At 42.4% G+C, this 23144-nt stretch overlaps 2 protein-coding genes across 2 annotated transcripts; both read right to left on the bottom strand.

The window, feature by feature from the left end:
• Positions 1-3471: 3471 nt before the first annotated feature.
• LOC123508086 lies at positions 3472-5170 on the bottom strand. The gene has a single exon (XM_045261527.1). The coding sequence runs from the start codon at positions 4379-4381 to the stop codon at positions 3608-3610; it is 774 nt and encodes a 257-aa protein (XP_045117462.1). The 5' UTR covers positions 4382-5170; the 3' UTR covers positions 3472-3607.
• LOC123508158 (mucin-1-like) lies at positions 4595-15005 on the bottom strand. The gene is made up of 4 exons (XM_045261694.1): positions 14980-15005; positions 9178-10567; positions 5402-5520; positions 4595-4643 (listed from the first exon to the last, which is right to left on the bottom strand). The coding sequence occupies exons 1-4, from the start codon at positions 15003-15005 to the stop codon at positions 4595-4597; spliced, it is 1584 nt and encodes a 527-aa protein (XP_045117629.1).
• Positions 15006-23144: the final 8139 nt, after the last annotated feature.

Here is a 23144-nt window from a genome sequence, read left to right as displayed (position 1 = left end):
ATACTTCTACTATTTCTAGAGTTGGACATTAAACGTTGTTATTTCCCGAAAGCACGTCCAGCGGGAAGGGTACGTCTTCTTTAAACTAGGACGAGGGATGAATCTTATTTGATGGTTTACTGACTTATTTTACAAGGTTTGTGTACGAGGAGAGGGAAATTGAGTGTACATATCCTATTCTCTTTCTCCCTTTGAAAACAACCAAGCAGACTCGACTAACGTGACCTAGGGCATGTGTTATGAAACGCTTAAGCTTCTCTGAACTTCACGAATCCATTAAGTGATTAGTCTGGTTCGCACAAGTGTTTTTACTTATTCATGTCACAGAATGCACGTTAACTTCTTAGTCATAAAAAATATGCTTGAAAAATGCCAATAATTAACATTTGCATTTCTTATACTCGTAAGTAGTCTAGTGAACAGCTGAAACGGTGAGAATGAATCCTCAAGGTTCGTAAAAGTTTTCGAGATTAATCCTTTAAAGTTGAACATTTTTGAAAACCTAATAAATCGTGGCATTATTTCCTAAGAGAACCTCAACGCGGCCGCAACACAGGAAGCAGAGAAACAATATAATTTGAAAAGATTTGGGTTTGGTTGTCAAAATGATTACTTTCAAAGTTGCACAAAAAGATTCGTTGGAGTACCAGGAGTGTAAGGTATATTTTTTACTGATAGTGTAGAATTCCTCATTAAAACTATCAACTTCACAAGAATATTGAAAATACCCTATGAAAACACTTGTAACCTCCAGCAGAGATTGTTGAAAGTTGTCGAGTTAAGCTGAAGAAATGTTTCAAAATACAATCCAAACCTTTTCTGGGATGTAGGGATAAGCATGCAGAATTTGCCATCGCACACTGGTTCTCTTCATTGTGTTTACAGTGAGAGAATGTAGTATGAAGCATCTGTATCATTCCAGCAAGCCGTAGGAGATAAATAAGCTTTCTTTTCTAGGGTGAAGTATGTAGAGGCTGTCACTGCACATTGTTTCTAAAATCTTTAGTTTCCCTCTAGACTAGTGTGTGTATCGCAAAGGACTGTGGCGCCTAGTACCCCTCGTCTCATTCCGGTAGGCTGTAGTCACCCGGGATCTATAAACCTTTTCTATGATGGAAGTAAAGTTTATCCAACCTTTGAAGGTATCACGAAGGCTCAGAGTTCTGTGATGCGCAGCTGAGAAACACAAGGAACTGGGGAGCGCTAAGATGCGTTACATATTGCAGGAGGATCAGCCATCACTTTTTTTTTATTTTTTTTATTTTTAGGATTAGCCGTCAGTTTTTTTTTCATCTTAGTTTTCTTTATTTATTTTATCCTATACTGCGCTATTTCAAGTTATTGTGAAAATCTCCGAAATACACTTATAACACAAAATTGGAAGTTAAAATAATCCTTTTACATTCATTTCTGATTATCATTATTTGCAAAGGCATGCATAATAATTATCGTGGGACTTTGGGAGACCGAACTATCTATTAAATAAGGAGAATATATAAAATCGTGTAACTAAAGGTGGTGGAAATAATATGTGGTGAGGAGGTGAAGATAAAAGGAAATGGAACGAGAGCAAACCAGAATTAGGCGAGACAGACGGATCGCGGGTAACAGACAGGCAAGTCGAGCAACGAGCGTGTAGTGAATGAATGAAGGATGGCAGAGGAATGATTGATGACCAGACGTGCCAGTGCATAGTATGAGTGTGGAGTGTGAGGCTCGATGAACCATTCACGTCTGGGGAGTTTGAACAACGAATGGGAATGAATGTCCACGCTGAACCTACTCCGTGTTCTGACCTCTGAACGGAGTAATCATATCACACAACGCGTTGTCACAAAGTTAGTAATTTCCAGAGATTTCTTCAGAAGAGCTTAGTTTAGATATTATGGTCATCTCATTAGACTTGATCTCTTTTTTCATCTTTCAGTTGTAACGAACATGTGGAGAGAATTATTGGGGCAAGTCTGACCTCCGTTTAAGAAATCTCTGGTTATTTTTTTTAAACGGTCAAATAAATAAGTAAAAAAAAGAGCTTAATTTAACCTAACCTAATCTAACGTAACCTCACCCAAAAATTGATAGAATGGACATCATGTTTTCCCCCGATTTTTGCACACTTCTCTTCCCACTCCCTTTCTCTTTTAGCATGCAGTTACCTCCTGTTTTACCTTTTATTTCATCTATCTATTTGTTTATTTACTTTATTACTTTCTCTTTTACACTGGAGGGATCAACTGTGACTACCGCACTGACAGTACACATACACAACACAGCTAACAACAGGTAGCAATGCTGTATTATGGGAGTCTAAAGCGATCCCTGTATGCGAGTAACGAGCGACCATTGGCCCAGAAATCAACCCAGAGCTCGTGATTTACTCCGCCCCTCACAATGGCTTTGTGATCCCACCAGCGGCTGTGGAGGTGAGGAGTGTCGGGGTGCAGAGGTTATAAGAGTGGCGATGGGGGAGATCTGCTGCATATTTAGCAGGCTGGCATATTATTTGTTTATGGTAAGGTATTGTACATCATCACATCGCTTTGTCGTCAGCTGATGCGATGAATACTCAAGATTAAATGGACCTGAATCCGTGTGTGTGTGTGTGTGTGTGTGTGTGTGTGTGTGTGTGTGTGTGTGTGTAATTCACTGTTTGATCTGCTGCAGTCTCTGACGAGACAGCCAGACGTTACCCTACGGAACGAGCTCAGAGCTCATTATTTCCGATCTTGGGATAGGTCTGAGACCAGGCGTGTGTGTGTGTGTGTGTGTGTGTGTGTGTGTTCACTGTTTGATCTGCTGCAATCTCAGACGAGACAGCCAGACGTTACCCTACGGAACGAGCTCAGAGCTCATTATTTCCGATCTTCGGATAGGCCTGAGACCAGGCACACACCACACACCGGGACAACAAGGTCACAACTCCTCGATTTACATCCCGTACCTACTCACTGCTAGGTGAACAGGGGCTACACGTGAAAGGAGACACACCCAAATATCTCCACCCGGCCGGGGAATCGAACCCCGGTCCTCTGGCATGTGAAGCCAGCGCTCTAACCACTGAGCTACCGGGCGCGTGTGGTGTGTGTGTGTGTGTGTGTGTGTGTGTGTGTGTGTGTGTGTGTGTGTGTGTGTGTGATTTTAAAGAAAAAAGTAGTAAAACTGGTCTCTGATCTTCTTTAACATGGTGAAATGGATGCATGAAGAAATTGATATTTGAAATGCTGATTGTCTGCCAGTGATGCAATACAACAATAATTCATAGAGCGAGGATGCTGCTTACGGAAGGAGCGGAAGGTGATTGTTAGTTCTTTTTATGTTCATTAATTGTTCACTGGTTACCAATATATCAGTGACAAATTACTTATTACCAAAGCATCAATGATAAATTAAAAGTATTCCCATTAAATCTAGAGAGGAAACAAATAAAACCATGAAAAACATATAAGCAATTTTCTTAATCATCTCGGTAGACAGAATAAAAGTATGAATGCTTCTCAGAAAATTAGAATAGTTAGAGTCATCTTTTCAAGGCTCTACGGAACGATGCACGCAAACAACACACTGCACGCACGATGCGATGACGACGTCCTATACACACATGCAGGCCTCAGAAAACTTCAACATGACACACCTGGAAGTGCTGACGGCTGACGAATCTCTGGACGGAAATGAACCTCGCCTGAACAGGAGAGGAGGTCGTCAGATCGATCTCTTGATTGGCATACGCTGGGCCGATAAATTTTCCAAAGAAAGTATAGGAAAAGAAATCGTCAGGAAACTGTACACGCTCATTCCCGATGCGAACCTCAACCTCAGAGAACATTTTACTGGCGATTCGATTATTCTGTGCCCGGAGACGAACGTGAGAGAAGCTGCGTTTCTCTCCCAGGTCGAGGACAAACCATCTATGTCCATTAGCCTTCTTGGTCTTGAAACAATTTTCCTGTTGCATGTCATATATTCCATCCACGAGGGTTGACACGTTTGAGTCCTCGTGCATGGTACCCATGAAGGGTTTAGCTCCAGTGGCAAGGTCCATCGGCCGGCGAGTGTAGCACACGAGGGAATCATCCGGAGAGGCGTCGCGGTAGGTGGGCATAACCAAGGCGCTATAGAGGGTACAAATGAGGGGAGAGTTGCTACACCACAGCTGACACCACTCGTGCATAGTGCAGGCGCCTGAACAGCGCCCAACATGATGGGTGTCCTCGCCGTGACAGAGGCTTTCACTCTTTGAGGAGTTTACCATTATTGGTGACACAAACACCTTGCGAAACATATACACGACAGTCGCGTCGCTTGCAGGTGTTTGTAGGAGCAGCAGAGGAAGCAGCAACAGGGCCAAGACATACAACGTTCTGCGGGGCGAGACAGGCGTCATGATAGAGAGCTGCAGAGTTCTTGTTGAGAGTGTAATAGCTTCAAGGAGGACTGTGATGCTTGAAGGAGGTGTTCAGGACAGCTCTTCCTCTTCAGACTTGCTGATGTTGCAATGAGTCAGGAAAGAGTAAAGGGAGGAGACTTTTGTAGTTATGAAGCTGCTGCACTGACGTAGACGAGAAAATGTATTCGTGAGTGTTCCTTGCTTCCTACCTTAACCCAGAATACGAGGAAGACATACGGGAAGAGCCTGGGAGGAAGCCCTGAGAAGCACCAATGCGCATGATCCTCACATCGTAGCATGCTACGAACATTCCTCCTAACGCCTTGGCAACCAGTAAATACGAGGACACATCATAATATACATTAACCAACCGCCCAAGCCACGCTCCTAATTCTCAAACACAGTGATGACCAGTATTGCTGATCAACTCAAGGACAACTAGTATATATTCCACTTGATCGAAACCCATTTTGTCTGGAGTGCATCACCAGCGGCACAAAAGAGCCAATCACGTCCAATAATGGCATTCCATGGAGCAAGGCGAAGCCTCTGTGTGTGGTGTTATTGTCACGTGGTCCTGTTCTGGAGGATTAGAACCTATCCGTTACTTTCTTCGGTTCCTTATCGTCAACTACACTCTACTACCTGGCACAAAATGCTCATATACGTACGTCAATTATCAGGTAAGTACGACGACCCTCATCTCAGTCCGTATCATAAAGCGTATCATCTCTCACAATAAGGCATGATCGATGTGTAATAAACGCGGCGCTTCCTGTCTGTTGCTGCACCATCGCCACACACTTCCCGATACGCGTGTAGGTGGTTTGCACAGATTACCTGTCGTCTTTTCCTCAAGAAAATTTTTCTTACCATTATCTCAGTAAAAAAAAGACATCCTATTATCAAATGCACATCCATCGTGGTGCCGATAATGGCTGCAAATCTCTTTTTTCATCAGGTAAATGACATGAATTTATCTCATCGTCCCTCCATCCTTCTCCATTGTTTTCTAACTTTCCCGGCGCCGTTCGAAACACAATTTCCACAGACAACCCTGCCTTCCGCGGCTTTCCCTTCTGCATATTGATGAGCACGCGGCCTTGCCTCCGGCTGCCGCGCGCCAACTGAGGGAGCTAGACAAGAAAAGTGTACGGTGGGTGGGCTTCAAAAGCTTGTAAATACGAGGCAGTACGTATATTGGTCTCTTTTCTAAGGTCCATCGCTTTTTCAAGGGAAGACTCCTTGGTATGCATCTGTTTGTCGCTGTATAAGTATCCCTGTCTTTTTGTATGCAGTTTGTTAATTTCTTTGCTTACATCCGTCCGTCCATTCCTTTGCTGCAACTCTCTAGCCGTTTGTAGTGCTTCGCCTACCTATCAATGCTTCTTGGCTTCTGAGCCTCCGTGCGTCCGCTGCCTGTCTCTTTCTTTGTCTCCCGACTGTCTATCTGTCTACCCGTCCATTGTCTTCCTGTCTGCCCCTCAGTTACTCAGTGTTCTGCGCCTCGAGGTCCCGTGTCCTTCCAGACGGAGGAGTCAGACACAAGGGGAGCCAGAAGGGCGCGCAGACTTTAGAAGGAAACTAAGGAATTCATGTAAACTAGAGCGAGGGGAGGATGGAAACCCATTGTAATAAAACAGTAAACTTGAAAGGCTGAATCAAAAGGGCAAGTAAATCATGTATTCTCAGAGCAGGGGATGAAAGGCGGAGGAAAAGTCAAGAGTGAAGTATGCTAAAAGAAAAGGGATGTGAAATGTAATTAATGAAAGTTGTGAATAGCATGACTATATAATATGGAAATATATGCAACACGGAAAGGAAGAAAGGTGAGATGCGAGGCGCCAACCAATAAAGAATAAATTTATAACTAAACGAAAATAAACTCTTAAAAACGAATACCAAGCAAACACTGTGACACGTGAGGGAGAAGAGAAAAATACACCGAGTGAAATAATAAAACAGAATAAAAGTATTTTGCCGTGCCTATAATTTTCACGTTATACCTTTTAAAGGGATTCATTCAAAGCTACGAATTCAGGCTAAAAAGCACCAGATCCGGTGTTTACTTAACATCATGAAGAAAGTCATTGCTTTACAGAAATGTAATAGTACTGTTGGAGAGTTTTGTTTAAAAATGAAAGCTTTGTATTCCCGAGATTTCTGATGATAGCGAAAACAAAAATTGTTGATCTACATGACCATAAATCAAATATAACAACAACAAAATACATTCTTACTTAACAAAAACACTATAAGCAAAACTTATATAAGACCACAGGAGCAAATCAGCCAGGTGTAACACGGCCCCCCCCCCAACACACATACACCTGATTGCTTTTCTCATCACATGTCCAATCACTCCTTGTTCTTGTTCTCTCTCTCTCTCTCTCTCTCTCTCTCTCTCTCTCTCTCTCTCTCTCTCTCTCTCTCTCTCTCTCTCTCTCTCTCTCTCTCTCTCTCTCTCTCTCTCTCTCTCTCTCTCTCTCTCTCTCTCTCTCTCTCTCTCTCTCTCTCTCTCTCTCTCTCTCTCTCTCTCTCTCTCTCTCTCTCTCTCTCTCTCTCTCTCTCTCTCTCTCTCTCTCTCTCTCTCTCTCTCAATCTATCTTATCACTTCTCCTCTCAGGCCAGACACTACACTAATTGCTAAAGATCACGTAACTTTCTTTGGTGATTATGGGCGTGACAGTATCCTCCTTCCTTCCTTCCTCCTCCTCCTCCTCCTCCTCCTCCTTCTCCTCCTCTGGGTATACACGTGTCCACCTCATCCACAAATTACCTGGGATACCTGGAATGCTTCTCTCCCTTCTCGGTGTCTCAGAAATGTCACTTCACCTGCTTCCTTCCTCCCTGCGTGTCTCAAATCTTTTTCTCCCCTCTTACTTGTGACTGTTTCTTTATCCTTCATCTTTTACAGCATAATATGTCCTTTTTCCTCCGTTTAGACTGAAATTTCACCTTTTTATTCTCTCTCTCTCTCTCTCTCTCTCTCTCTCTCTCTCTCTCTCTCTGCATGAATTCTCGCTCTTTTCGTCCCATCCACTCCCAAATCTTCCTCTTCCCTCCATCAACTCCCCGCGCGTCCCAATTCCTCTGACTCCCTTTCCCTCCTCCCTTTTCCAGCCTCTCCTGTACCCACCGCTCGCCTCAGTGTTAGAAGAGCTTCCTGTACCTATACCTCGCACCTTCCCCTCGCGTCCTGCTGGTGCCCCCTCGTGTGCCTGGTTAATCTCGAAGGTAAAATTGAAAGGAGATCGTTCGGCGTCTAATCACCTGTTGCTCTTAATTAATCTTCAGGTAAACCGCTTCCTCAGGCTGAAATTTGATTACTGTTTTCCTAGGCTATTTATTTCAAGTGTGTAGTTTGTTAAGATAATATTTTCTGTTTTCTTTCCTATTTATTTTCCAACATTTTTTTCTTGTCCTTGTACGTAGATTACAGTATTGTGAGTTTATCTTTACGTAACACCTTCTTTAAGATAACATTAGTAGTCTTAATTATTTTCGCTTTCACAGCTATCTATCATCCATCTTTCACAGCTGTCGTTAATAAAATCTTTACTTGTTCTACAAATACCTCCAGTCATTAGACTGACCAGAAATTGAAAATTATTCTTTTAATTCCATTCGTTCTTGTAGATACTTCTAAAGATTTCATTCATTACTTCTGGTGCTGGTCTTTGTTTCATATCATACTGATGGGGTTAAGGATTTCTTCTTCTTTTTCTTCTTATTCTTATTATTATTTATTATTATTATCATCATCATCATTATAATTACTTATGCTGTCATTCTTGCACACGGACACGACGTAATGCAAAGGGAATGCAAAGCGATCCTGTTTAAAGTTATGCTGCTCACGCACCACTCCTGTGCATCAAAAGAACTTAAGTCTTTGTGCTGGGAAAGTAAATGGTTGTTTCTGTTATTTTTGTTTTCGTGTTGGTGGTCGGCAAACTTTGTTGTTGTTGTTGTTGTTGTTGTTACTTTTGGCATTGGGGATGGTGGTGATGTTAAAAGAATAGCATTTTGTTCTCTAAAACAAATCTTGTCTAGCATATCAATGGCTGCTTTCTTCTTTTCTTTTTTTTTTACTTCGGAGATACATTTAAATTGCTCTTGTGTATTACCGTAAATGTGTGTAATTCACCTCGGTCGTCTGCTGGTCACCCAGCCCTTCCTCATTACGGAGCGAGCTCAGAGCTCATAGACATAGACTGATCTTCGGGTAGGACAGACCACATCACACACAACACACACTGGGAAAGCAAGGCCACAACCCCTCGAGTTACATCCCGTACCTATTTACTGCTAGGTGAACAGGGGCCACGCATTAAGAGGCTTGCCCATTTGCCTCGCCGCTTTCCGGGACTCGAACCCGGGCCTCTCGATTGTGAGTCGAGCGTGCTAACCACTACACTACGCGGTGTGTGTGTGTGTGTGTGTGTGTGTGTGTGTGTGTGTGTGTGTGTGTGTGTCCGTGAGTGCGTTTGTGTATCCACGAGTGCTGGTGTGTATCCGTGAGTGCTGGTGTGTGTCCGTGAGTGCTGGTGTGTGTCCGTGAGTGCTGTTGTGTGTCCGTGAGTGCTGGTGTGAGTCCGTGAGTGCTGGTGTGAGTCCGTGAGTGCTGGTGTGAGTCCGTGAGTGCTGTTGTGTGTCCGTGAGTGCTGGTGTAAGTCCGTGAATGCTGGTGTGAGTCCGTGAGTGGTGGTGTGAGTCCGTGAGTGGTGGTGTGAGTCCGTGAGTGGTGGTGTGAGTCCGTGAGTGAGGTGAGTGTGTGAGTCCGTGAGTGCTGGTGTGAGTCCGTGAGTGCTGGTGTAAGTCCGTGAGTGCTGGTGTGAGTCCGTGAGTGCTGGTGTGAGTCCGTGAGTGCTGGTGTGAGTCCGTGAGTGCTGGTGTGAGTCCGTGAGTGCTGGTGTGAGTCCGTGAGTGCTGGTGTAAGTCCGTGAGTGCTGGTGTGAGTCCGTGAGTGCTGGTGTAAGTCCGTGAGTGCTGGTGTGAGTCCGTGAGTGCTGGTGTAAGTCCGTGAGTGCTGGTGTGAGTCCGTGAGTGCTGGTGTAAGTCCGTGAGTGCTGGTGTGAGTCCGTGAGTGCTGGTGTGAGTCCGTGAGTGCTGGTGTGAGTCCGTGAGTGCGTGAGTGTGTGAGTCCGTGAGTGCTGGTGTAAGTCCGTGAGTGCTGGTGTAAGTCCGTGAGTGCTGGTGTGAGTCCGTGAGTGCTGGTGTGAGTCCGTGAGTGCTGGTGTGAGTCCGTGAGTGCTGGTGTGAGTCCGTGAGTGCTGGTGTGAGTCCGTGAGTGCTGGTGTAAGTCCGTGAGTGCTGGTGTAAGTCCGTGAGTGCTGGTGTGAGTCCGTGAGTGCTGGTGTAAGTCCGTGAGTGCTGGTGTGAGTCCGTGAGTGCTGGTGTGAGTCCGTGAGTGCTGGTGTAAGTCCGTGAGTGTTGGTGTGAGTCCGTGAGTGTTGGTGTGAGTCCGTGAGTGTTGGTGTGAGTCCGTGAGTGCTGGTGTGAGTCCGTGAGTGCTGGTGTGAGTCCGTGAGTGCTGGTGTGAGTCCGTGAGTGCTGGTGTGAGTCCGTGAGTGCTGGTGTGAGTCCGTGAGTGCTGTAAGTCCGTGAGTGCTGGTGTAAGTCCGTGAGTGCTGGTGTGAGTCCGTGAGTGCTGGTGTGAGTCCGTGAGTGCTGGTGTGAGTCCGTGAGTGCTGGTGTAAGTCCGTGAGTGCTGGTGTAAGTCCGTGAGTGCTGGTGTAAGTCCGTGAGTGCTGGTGTGAGTCCGTGAGTGCTGGTGTGAGTCCGTGAGTGCTGGTGTGAGTCCGTGAGTGCTGGTGTAAGTCCGTGAGTGCTGGTGTAAGTCCGTGAGTGCTGGTGTGAGTCCGTGAGTGCTGGTGTGAGTCCGTGAGTGTTGGTGTGAGTCCGTGAGTGCTGGTGTGAGTCCGTGAGTGCTGGTGTAAGTCCGTGAGTGTTGGTGTGAGTCCGTGAGTGCTGGTGTGTGTCCGTGAGTGCTGGTGTGAGTCCGTGAGTGCTGGTGTGAGTCCGTGAGTGTTGGTGTGTGTCCGTGAACACGTGTCCAAGTGTGCCTTAGTTCTCTCGATACCTAAATTAAACACGGCTGAAAGAATCCACGAGGCAAACTTGGGACAATTACTCAGCACGTAGCCAACTTGGACTAATTGCCTTTTGGTGCTGATTAATCTGAAATTGACCAGAAGCCAACGGAACCATAATTTTAATGAGATAACTTCGGCTTGTCCTCAGGAACTTCTTTTCTCTCGTGCCATTAATCCTTTGTGGACGATGAAATATGTGCCGCATGAATGAGAGGGAGAAAAAATGGTCCCTTATGGAATGCTGGGAATGTTAATTACTCGGGTATCCTCCATAGGTAAGACAGGTAAGGCTCACGGGACGCGGTTATGAATGGCGCTGCAGAAAGGAACATATGGAGGGAAATTAGAAGAGGTAATTTCTTTTTTTTTAATGTTTTCTATATCGGTTATTTCAGCAATTCGCTTTTTAACTACGCTAAGTAACTCATTTTCAAGGGTTTTTAAATACGGGTATCCTGTTGTCATTATCGTTATTAGTAATGAAAAACATTAAAGAAACTTTTTTTCTATTTATCATCCAAATAGTTTATCGCATTTTCTTGCATTTTCAGAGATTTTGAATGTGGGAATTATTTTTTAGCATTTTTTGTATTCATATTTAAGTGCAGTTTTTCTCTCAACTGATAGAAAAAAAAACTTGTAGTATGGTCATAATTTGAAATACGGAAACCCTACAATTAATCGTCCATCACTACCATTTGAGATTAATATTAAAAGGTAACACCACCCCTTCCCTCCTCCCCGTTAACGATCATTTAATGATTGATAGCAAAATGACAGTACTGCGTGCTGTGACTGACAAATTAACAGATTCAGCCACCACCTGGCACAGAAAGGCGCTCGTGCTTCCCCCCCTGATGGACACCACGCGCGTACCCACAGGAAAAGTTAGGACAGGTGAAATTAAGGGGCAGGTGAACAGCCGGCAAAAAAGTACCTTAACCCACAGTGGAGTGACGCAGTTTGTTGTGGTGGAGTGCCTCTGCATCCCAACCTGCGTGTTAGGCCAGTATTCAGAAACTTGTTCTCTCACCACGACTGTTCCGAAGCTACATAGATGACTAGCCTAGTTCTCAAGTGTGTTTTCCTTTGATTATATAGAAATTTCGTTAATGTGTCACTTAAACCACTAAACCACAAAGACATTATGTAAACGATGGAATTTTAGCTAGTGGAGGTACGGCGCAGTAGTGTTTCAAAATATTCCTTACTGGGAATGTAACAGTTGTCCTACATCTTCTCGTAACACAAGCTCATATGTAAAGAAAGTTTCCATAAAGACATTGTATTTACACGCATGCACGTTGGTGCACATTACTATTCTATATCTTCCCGCGGATAATGATGAGCCAAGTTTACACGTAACAAACATGCAACTAAAAGACTTTAGCAGCTTAACATAATTTCGAACCGACACACGCAGCAACAATAGAATCCTTTCCGTAGAATACGCAAACCAACAACAATACATACACACACAAAAGTTAGTTGGCACGAAGACGTGTAATCAATTATTCAAAGTACTGCAGGTGAACCATGACACAATATAATACCTATTCTGATATGGGAGATGAAGGCTGATTATCATACATACCTGAGAGACGAGCTAGGGAGTGCGGGCGACTTGACGGGACGAGGCGTGGGTGTGTGTGTGACCGAGGCGGACAGGGAAGAAGACTGAGCGACGGTGGCCAATTAACTGTGTGTGTGTGTGTGTGTGTGTGTGTGTGTGTGTGTGTGTGCGTTTCTAGTTGAATAATAGACTGTCGGTGTAAGGCAGGTAGCTCAGGAGGATCTACGTAATATTATACGGAACCGAAGACGAGCCGAGGCGAGACAAAACGAGATGAGGCGTGATAAGTTCAAATCTGCGTACCCTGAGTATGAGAGGATGGTCTGGTGATTAGATACTTTTACTGATGAGAGAGAGAGAGAGAGAGAGAGAGAGAGAGAGAGAGAAGGCAAGTGCAAAGGACACGAGCGAAACATCAATCAATACGCCACTCGGAGCTTCGAAAAATAGCAAAAGACACTCACTCGCTGAACGATGGCGTCACCCTGCAAGAGTCTCGCTGATTGGCCAGAACAACGCTTTGCCCTGATTGGTCGTGGAGCAGAAACTATGTTAGGGTCCCTCTCGCACACCCAGATGGTTCTCAATTCGATGTGGATAATCTAATCTTCCATTCGTCTCTTTCTTTTCTCTTTCTTTTCTCTCTCTCTCTCTCTCTCTCTCTCTCATTGTATTTTTATCTTTTCTTTTAGTGCTTGAGAGAGAGAGAGAGAGAGAGAGAGAGAGAGAGAGAGAGAGAGAGAGAGAGAGAGAGAGAGAGAGAGAGAGATTTTTTTCAGCCTTAACCTAATCATGCACATTTTTGGGGGAGGGTGGAGAAGTTAAGTCCCAGATAATTACCTTAACACCCCCTGAGCCTTAGATATGAAGGATTAGCTTGGCGGTAACGGGCCATCCTGCCTTTTAGAAACTAATTGTGATCTCTGAAGAGCTATAACGAAAATACGAGGAGAAAATATGTGGGGATGAAAGGGCGAATGTGAAAGGAACAGCTGGGGCGTGGAGGGTGGTCGAGGGTGGAAATGGAAGGGCAAGGATAGGAGCTGGAAGGCTGAGGATGAAAGATGGGTGGTCGGGAAGCTGCAGGAATGGTAGGGGGTGGAGATGGAAGGGTAGGGATAGGAGATAGAAGGACAGGAGTGGAGATGGAAGGGGTGGAGGTTTATGAGGTATAGTGACTCGTAATGAGGGGAAAGTTGGGTATCTTTCTTTTCTTTTTCTTTCTTTTCTTTTCCTGTGTGTGAAGGAGGCCAGCCAAGGGTATGAAAAAGAGAGAGAAGAAAAGCGCAAATTTATCTCTCGAAAAACAAGACAGGGAGAAAAAGAAAGGGAAGCGAATGAAAATGGAAAGGTAAAGGAAAGGATTGAGGAAAACTGGACTGGCTTCTTTATTTTTTCTTCTTTCCCTTTCTTGATTGGAACGCGCCATAATAACAATAGCAACAAAACAACAACATTACTGAATAACTCGATAAATGGATACGTAAATGACAAAGAGAAAGTAGAATAAAAACATTACAAGGTTTGAACATTAAAAAAAAAGAAAAAAAAAGGAAAAAAAAAAACTTAAAGCTCTATGTAAAGATGCAATCCATAAAAAATACGTTACAAATAAAAATATGGAATACTTTATAATATATTAGGCGAAACAGATCTGTGCGGCGCTAGTTTACATGCTTGATGGAGAACTGAATTGCCGGAACACAGTGCTGAATTACAACACACACACACACACACACACACACACACACACACACACACACACACACACACACACACACACACACACACACATAGGGATGAAAGCCTCGAGGTGTGCAAGAAAGGAGATGGAAAAAATAAAGGAAAATTCACTATCTGCAAAAACGAAACTTAGCTAGTTATAAATTTAAATTACTAAGTTTCTATATTATTTAGCACTGGGTGAAAATAGACATGTGAGTCAAGGGGAATGGGGGAGAGGTGGGAGGAGCGACAGGGAAGCTGGACTGAGGTGTGAGAATGCGGTTAATGGGATAGGTCATGCCAAGATGGATGACGTGAGATCGGGGTAAATGGAGGATGAAGTGAAGTTTATGGAAGGGAGCGGAGATAAGGACATAAGGGGAAGTTAGTAGGGACAGCTATGATATTCTATACCTGGGTTTTTGTAAGGCGTTCAACAAGGTATACCATTATAGGGTCTTGAGAAACACTATGGAGCATTGAATGGATGGGAGGGTGTTAGGCTGGACAAGATCATGGTTAGGCGACAGGCGATAGAGTTGTAATAAATGGCTCTAAATCCGAGTGGGGTCAAATAATTAGTAGGGTAACAAAGGATAAATTTCGAGGTCATTATTATTCTAAAAATGAATAAATAGAAAATAAATATATATAAATGATAAACACACAACACACACACACACACACACACACACACACACACACACACACACACACACACACACACACACACACACACAGTGAAATCAGTAGCGATTTTAGTAAAACTGCAGACAACACGGAGATAAATAGGTTAATTAGGTCAGATTCGGATGCCATCGAGTTGTTGCACATTTGGATAGAATTAATGAATGGGCAGATGCAGTTCAATGTTCGCGTATTAATAATATTATTGAGGAGTATTAAAAGTAGAAGTCTTGAAGTAATACTGAAATCATATTTAGTGATAAGCTTCATCTAGATTATGTTATGGAGTTCTGATACACATATTGAAAGAACATACTTTAGTTCTACTAAAATCAACACAAAGGAAAATGACAAAGTTTGAAAAAGATAGGTTTAAGAAAGAGGAAGGAAGCAACTGCTTGTCAAAAATTATGGTTGATGACTCGGTAATTAGGTTGTTAGTGTTGAGTCACTAGGGAACTTTAAATTATAGACAATTTCATGGAAAGTGGATATAGCTAAGTGTTTCTTACAGGGACAGCACACTACCTGTAGACATCATAGCTTGTTACAGGTTTCCTTGTCGGTAGGGCTTCCTCACTCGGGGCAACAGTTTCCTAGCGGGTGGGCTTTAGGATAGTTTTTTTTTTTTTTTAACGTAGGGAAGAGGGCCAGCAAAGGGCAAAAAAAGAAAGGATTAAAAAAAAAGGCCCACTTGAGTGCTGGCTCTCTATAAAGTGACAGAGCGTCAGCCAAAATTCTGGAGCAAATGCCTCGATACCTCCCTCTTAAAAGAAGACAAGTCGTAGGAAGTCGGAAATACAGATGCAGTGAGGGAGTTCCAGAGTTTACCAGTGAAAGGGATGAATGATTGAGAGTACTGGTTAACTCTTGCATTAGAGAGTTGGACAGAATAGGAATGAAAGGAAGAAGAAAGCCTTGTGCAGCGAGGCCGCAGGAGGAGGGGAGGCATGCAGTTAGCAAGATCAGTAGAACAGATAGCATGAAAATAGCGATAAAAGATAGAAAGAGATGCAACATTTCGCCGGTGAGAAAGAGGCTGAAGACAGTTAATCAGAGGAGGAGAGCTGATGAGACGAAAAACTTTTGATTCCACCCTATCAAGTAAAACTGTGTGACTGGAACCCCCAAACATGCGAAGAGTACTCCATACAGGGACGGATAAGGCCCTTATACAGAGTAAGCAGTTGGAGGGCGAGAAAACTGGCGGAGACGCCTCAGAACACCTAACTTCATAGAAGCTGTTTTAGCAAGAGATGAGATGTGAAGTTTCCAGTTAAGATTATGAGCAAAGGACAGACCGAGGATATTCATTGTGGAAGAGGGAGACAGTTGAGTGTCATTGAAGAAGAGGGATAGTTGTCTGGAAGGTTGTGTCGAGTTGATAGATGGAGGAATTGAGTTTTGAGGCATTGAAAACTACTAGATTTTCTCTGCCCCAATCGGAAATCTTAGAAAGATCGGAAGTCAGGCGTTCTGTGGCGTCCCTGCGTGATCTGTTGACTTCCTGAAGGGTTGGTCGTCTCTGAAAGAACGTGGAAAGATGTAGGTGGTATCATCAGCGTAGGAGTGGATAGGGCAAGAAGTTTGGTTAAGAAGGTCATTAATGAATAATAGAAAGAGAGTGGGTGACAGGACAGAACCCTGAGGAACACCACTATTAATAGGTTTAGGAGAAGAACAGTAGCCGTCTACCACAGCAGCAATAGAACGGTCGGAAAGGAAACTTGAGATAAAGTTGCAGAGAGAAGGATAGAAGCCGTAGGAGGGCAGTTTTGAAATCAAAGCTTTATGCCAGACTCTATCAAAAGCTTTTGATATGTCTAACGCTACAGCAAAAGTTTCACCGAAATCTCTAAAAGAGGATGACCAAGACTCAGTAAGGAAAGCCAGAAGATCACCAGTAGAGCGACCTTGACGGAAGCCATACTGGCGATCAGACAGAAGATTGTGAAGTGACAGATGTTTGAGAATCTTCCTATTCAGGATAGATTCAAAAACTTTAGACAAGCAAGAGATTAAAGCTATAGGACGGTAGTTTGAGGGTTAGAACGGTCACCCTTTTAGGAACAGGCTGAATGTAGGCGAACTTCCAGCAGGAAGGAAAGGTAGAAGTCGATAGACAAAGTTGGAAGAGTTTGGCCAGGCAAGGTGCAAGCACAGAAGCACAGTTTTTGAGAACAATAGGAGGGACCCCATCAGGTCCATAAGCCTTCCGAGGGTTTAGGCCAGCAAGGGCATGGAAAACATCATTACGAAGAATTTTGATTGTAGACATGAAATAGTCAGAGGGAGGAGGAGAGGGAGGACAAGCCCAGAATCGTCCAAGGTGGAGTTGTGAGCAAAGGTTTGAGAAAAGAGTTCAGCTTTAGAGACAGAAGAGATGGCAGTGGTGCCATCAGGATGAAATAAAGGAGGAAAGATGAAGAAGTGAAGTTATTTGAGATGTTTTTGGCTAGATGCCAGAAGTCACGAGGGAGTTTGAGTTTGAAAGATTTTGACATTTTCTATTTATGAAAGAGTGTTTGGCAAGTTGAAGAACAGACTTGGCATGATTCCGGCAGAGATATAAAGTGCATGAGATTCAGGAGATGGAAGGCTCAAGTACCTTTTGTGGGCAACCTCTCTATCATGTATAGCACGAGAACAGGCTGAGTTAAACCAAGGTTTAGAAGGTTTAGGTTGAGAAAAGAATGAGGAATGTACGCCTCCATGCCAGATACTAACACCTCTGTTATGCGTTCAGCACAAAGAGATGGGTCTCTGACACGGAAGCAGTAATCATTCCAGGAAAATCAGCATAATACCTCCTCAGGTCCCCCAACTGGCAGAGGCAAAACGCCAGAGGCACCTTCGCTTTGGGGGATCCTGTGGAGGGATTGGAGAAATAGGACAAGATACAGAAATGAGATTGTGATCGGAGGAGCCCAACGGAGATGAAAGGGTGACAGCATAAGCAGAAGGGTTAGAGGTGAGGAAGAGATCAAGAATGTTGGGCGTGTCTCCAAGACGGTCAGGAATACGAGTAGGGTGTTGCACCAGTTGCTCTAGGTCATGGAGGATAGCAAAGTTGAAGGCTAGTTCACCAGGGTGGTCAGTGAAGGGAGAGGAAAGCCAAAGCTGGTGGTGAACATTGAAATCTCCAAGAATGGAAATCTCAGCGAAAGGGTAGAGGGACAGAATGTGCTCCACTTTAGAAGTTAAGTAGTCGAAGAAATTACTATAGTCAGAAGAGTTAGGGAGAGATAAACAGCACAGATGAATTTAGTTTGAGAGTGACTGTTAAGTCGAAGCCAGATGGTGGAAAATTCGGAAGACTCAAGAGCGTGGGCACGAGAGCAAGTTAAGTCGTTGCGCACATAGACGCAACATCCAGCTTTGGAATGAAAATGAGAATAGAGAAAGTAGGAGGGAACAGAGAAGGGGTTACTGTCAGTTGCCTCAGACAGCTGTGTTTCGGCGAGGAAAAGAAGATGAGGTTTAGTAGAGGAGAGGTGGTGTTCCACAGATTGAAAATTAGATCTAAGACCGCGAATGTTGCAGAAGTTAATATAGAGAAAGTTGAGGGAGGTGTCAAGGCATTTGGGGTCGTTATCAAGAAAGGTGTCCGACCTGGGGACATTTTTGGTCCTCTCCCCAGAAGGGAACTCGGAGGCATTGATTGGAGTTCCCATTTTTTTTTTAAATTTTGATTTTGAAGTGAAGGGTGTATATGAGTGGTAAGTGTATATAGTTTTGTGTGAAGAAGGAGAGTTGTCTTTAGAGGGTAGGCTGTGACTGCCCTCTTGAGTTGTGAGACACAAAGGAAAACGTTCAGCGAGATCACAACTAGCTTTAATGGAAGGTTCACAGCACCCCCTGAACTGGAGCTATTAGAAAGTACCTCCTTTAGCCCAGAAATTCCTGTGAAAAGCCCACGAGGTATAAATCATAAAAACAAAACTAAGGTATTAACTATCTATTACCCATTTATAAGTTTAAGACACTAAATTGGTTTATATTATGGTACACTTTTCTTCTGCGGCGGTAAAAAAAGACCCTTTTTATCCTTGGTAATTTTGCTTCACGAAGAGAGGGGAAAAAATTAAAATGAATACAATATCAATGAATCACTTATGTCATCTATCCTTACAATGGTGGTAGTGAAGATGACACCTTGATGTATCAGTGCAATATGGATCTAATCTAAATTCCGGCAACTCAGATTTTCATGAAGATAGGAAAAAAAAAAAAATAGATAGTAAACTCCGACATAAAATCACCCAAGTCCTTTCTACTCTCTCTCTCTCTAAGCCACGTCACAAAACAGACAGCATTGTAGTCTTTACGAATGTACAGCGGGGAAAGACTAATATGCCTTCTTAGATATTGTCGTTAGTCATTAAGCGCACGAATACAGAGATCATGAATGCTACAATACGACGGACTGATTAACCACGTGCAACCAAACAACGCGGAAGACACGAAAGAAAAATTAAACACATTACATGAAAACACAAGTGATTTACAGAATATTTCCAGAAGAGTATAAATAATAACACCAATAACACGCTGGAGACCTCCATCTCTAAATCACTGCTGACGAGAGAGAGAGAGAGAGAGAGAGAGAGAGAGAGAGAGAGAGAGAGAGAGAGAGAGAGAGAGAGAGAGAGAGAGAGAGAGAGACGATAGATGAGAGACGAGAGAGAGAGGGAGGGAGGTGCACACACACACACACACACACACACACACACACACACACACACACACACACACACACACACACAACAAAAGATAAATAAATAAGACCAGGTGTGTTTGGACTCTTCATAAGGGGAACGTCAGGCGGCAACTTGTCCCCATGAGAATTATTCTGGAACAGCACATCATTTCATTATTAATTTGTTCCCTCTAGGCGTCTCGTGTGCTGCGGGCGAGGGTGGGAAGTTGACGGTGGTTGGTTGGTTTGCGTCTCTCCAGCTTTGTTAGAAGGGGAAGGCCTTGAAATACTGAGGTGGCAGCGCGTCTGGCAACGTGATCTATGTCCATGTGGAATTTTTTGCTGCAGCGGGTCACGGGGAGTTGGGGTGGGTGAAGAGGGGAAGGGAGATGGGAACGGTAAGGGTGAGAGGACAGTTGAGGGTCAGGAAACGGGGGTTGGGGGGATGGTTGATTTCCAGTGACCGATACATCATGGAAAAAGTGACTAGTGAGGGAACCGTGGGATGTTCCTCGTATTGCGGATTTTCAGCTTTTTTTTTTTTTTCGTTTTCCGTTTTACCTTTTTGAGCCGCAGAGCTGTTACTAAATGTTTTCCAGGCCAGGCACTGCGCGACTCGCATTACTCTTTGTTTTTAGTTATCTAGTTTTCAGAATGAGTTTTTGATTAATATAGTTGAAAATTTTCATTTTTTATTTTTTCCCCTATTCTTATTTTCCTTATTTTTGAGATAGCACGGTCGTCACTAAACATTTTCTTAAATTATTCTTATTACTATTTTTCTTTTCATCACTGAACCTATCCCATATTCTTTTTTCTAGTTTTAGATTAACGTTACTGCAGGGTTTTTTTTCTTGTTTTACTTTCTTGGCACTGGTACTTTTATTAATATTTTAGGTTTCATTAAATCTATTTACAGTAAGAATTCTTCATTCCTCTGTTATTCTCATTATACTTGTATTTCTTGAAACGACGAACAAGTATAGAAGGTTCCTTAAGCTAAACTCCAATACATTACAGGTATCATTTGTTTGAGTTTCACTATGATTATGTTCAGTTCACATTTCTGACATCCTGCTGTTTTCTTTGTTTTGAAGCGAGGTACGGTTATTAAAAGGAAAATAATAAAAAGTTATTTTCAGCTATTGATTACGATTCGCGACACTCATTTCACGAGCTCACTTTAACTTTACTTTTGGAAGTCAAGGTGCGCTTTCTTTTTGATATTTTTGAGCCTAAACGTGGCACAACATGGACTTAATCTTTCAGCTACGCCAACATGTGTATTTCTAGCCACCGATTTGCTCACCGATGGCACGAGCATTACGAGTCCTCTTCATGACTGCCAATCCCACCAAAGCCTCTCCGTCGTTGCTGGATGAAGACTGCAATTGGTATACACAATACATGTGGATCGCCTTTAACTTGCGAGTGTTTGTGAAGGCTTGCTGAGTGAACAATTTCCTCATTTTGACTTTGTTTCAGCTTATCCGCAAGTAATTTTGAGATCCACAATGGAACTTACTGAATCCCTTTATGTTCACACTTTTTGAGTTGTATGAATTCTTTAACAGTTATGGATTCTTCTTAAGTAAAAATTGCTCAGGACTTTCTGATTATAATTCCAAAAGATAACACTCAAAGTAAAGGAGATATTTGAATAGTTTCCATTGTAAATAAGCTTTTTCCCCTAATATAATTCCTTCGGGTACTGAAAAGTGTCAATATTGGTTAAAATGTTAAAGGTATGAACTAAAGCTCCTTATATCACTGCGCTTATGAAATGTGTTGCTATTAAGAAAAGTGATATGATGTAGTGCAGGTCCTTCTCCTCTTTCTCTCCTTCCCCTCTCGCTACACATTTGTCCTGAGCCTTGCATCCCTTCCTACCTGTATATCAATTTGTTATTTGTTGGCAGGGAGGATACACAACATTGTTTTTTGTGTTGTGATACCAAGGAGGGTGTATGAGATAGTGTAGTCATGCAAACCTCTTGAAGAACATTTTTTTTCCTTTTCCTGTATTTTTTTTTTTATCGTTGTTTTATTTTACTTGCCAGTAATGCTCTCACTATTTTTTACGTCATTCTGAGTGAGATTCTTCGCTGAAAATAATAAAGATTTCTTCGTTAATTCTTTCTATTGTTTCTAAGCATTATTTTCACACTTTTGTGTTTTATTTCAATTCAAAGCACCACACACTCTTCTTATTACGCCATGCTGTCTTCAACTCTTCCCTCGCAAGATTCTCCATGCTTTTTCTTCTTATGTAAGAGGTGAAAACTTACAAAGGGTAACAAAAAAGTGAGCAAAAATGCCAAATTAGTTGCCAGTTCCCGTGCAGGTTTGAGAGTTAAATGACTTAAAGTGGGTAAACGGACATACAGTAGCAGGTAGGGAGTTCAAAGTTTATCTGAGTTCCTTTTGTCCCACTTTTCCAAAGTTTCCTTATTTTTTTTGTGTGTGATTGTGATTTATTTTATTTTTCAAGAACACATAATTTTGTAATATCAATTTCAATATATATATATATATATATATATATATATATATATATATATATATATATATATATATATATATATATATATATATATATATATATATATATATATATATATATATATATATATATATATATATATATATATATATATGGCAAAAATTTCAATGCCTCTTCATTCTTCATCTTCTCTGCTGGTGTCTTTATTTCATATTTCTTTTCTGTGTTTTACTCCAGCGGACAGGATCACTCTCAAGTTTAATTTTGTCACACCAGCTGAAGGTCTCCTGCCGAAAGAACAAAGTCGTCGCTGGTAAGTCTTTCTCTTATTTCCTGGTGTGCTTGGCCTTTTCCTTTTTCTTTATTTTTTTGTGTGTGTGTTTTATAAAGCACAACAGAACATTCACCTTCCAGAATGCCAATCTAAATCAAAATCTTCCGAAAAGAAAAGTCCTTATCAAAAATCTTTCTCTCATTCCAGGTTCATTTTTCATTCGCTTCGTGTGTGTTTCACTTTACAGTGTGGGAAATACCCACTCTTTTTATTGTCATTTAAACGAAAAAAAAAAAATCGCAGTTAGATATTCTCTTTCTTTGCCTCATTCTCCTTGTTTTCAATACTTTTGCGTATAATTTATTTTCATCGTGCAAGAGAAAACTCATACATTTTCATGTCATGTAGGCTGATAAAAAGCATCCATGCGTTATATATTTACAGAAATGTCCAATATATATATATATATATATATATATATATATATATATATATATATATATATATATATATATATATATATATATATATATATATATATATATATATATATATATATATATATAACTTACTTTTCATCTGTCCTCGGTTAAGTTTTTCCGAACCATCTCGTTTTCAAGCTCTCCTCTTTAATGACATGATGGAAAGATGAGCCACTTGATATCCTGCCGTGCTTATAACTTTCTACACACTCCGCCTCATTCCATGCTTTTTCCCTCCTGCCAGAATCCTTTAACTGTTTTCCATTCGCTTTTCGATTTCCGTCCACTTTTTTTTTTTTTACTTTTCCTTCCCCCTTTTCCTTGCGTATTTGTCGTATTCCAATTTGACTTCACAGGGACTTTTGCTTTATTTCCTCCTCCCTCGTTGCTTCCACGCTCTGTTATCCCCTTGCTTCACTTTTCCTTCGTGTATTTGTATGAATATTCCATTTTTTCCTAAAATCTCTCTCTCTCTCTCTCTCTCTCTCTCTCTCTCTCTCTCTCTCTCTCTCTCTCTCTCTAAGCGTTTCTATTCTTTTTATGCCGAGCTTCCCTTCCTCTAACTATATCTCCTCTACTCAGTTTCCTGTATACGCCTCTATCTCTTATTTACTTCTATCTAGTCCTCTCCCCGTCACTTCTCCGTCCTCAACCAATTTATATATATTTTCCCCTTCGCTACACACTCCAGTATCACCCTGTCGTCCTCTCCCTTCCTC

The sequence above is a fragment of the Portunus trituberculatus genome, chromosome 24, assembly GCF_017591435.1.
Source record: "Portunus trituberculatus isolate SZX2019 chromosome 24, ASM1759143v1, whole genome shotgun sequence".
Lineage (NCBI taxonomy): Eukaryota > Metazoa > Arthropoda > Malacostraca > Decapoda > Portunidae > Portunus > Portunus trituberculatus.
This window is presented reverse-complemented; position numbering and strand designations above follow the sequence as displayed.

What these genes read in the sequence shown, in the direction of transcription:
- LOC123508086 (XM_045261527.1), bottom strand. Translation starts at nt 4,381, where the DNA reads ATGACGCCTGTCTCGCCCCGCAGAACGTTGTATGTCTTGGCCCTGTTG.
- LOC123508158 (XM_045261694.1), bottom strand. Translation starts at nt 15,005, where the DNA reads ATGTCTACAGGTAGTGTGCTGTCCCT. An exon ending in ACAGGTAGTGTGCTGTCCCT is followed by an intron (nt 10,568 to 14,979) that starts GTAAGAAACACT and finishes GGTCAATTTCAG; the next exon opens with ATTAATCAGCACCAAAAGGC. An exon ending in GCACTCACGGACTCACACCA is followed by an intron (nt 5,521 to 9,177) that starts GCACTCACGGAC and finishes TTTCTTGTCTAG; the next exon opens with CTCCCTCAGTTGGCGCGCGG.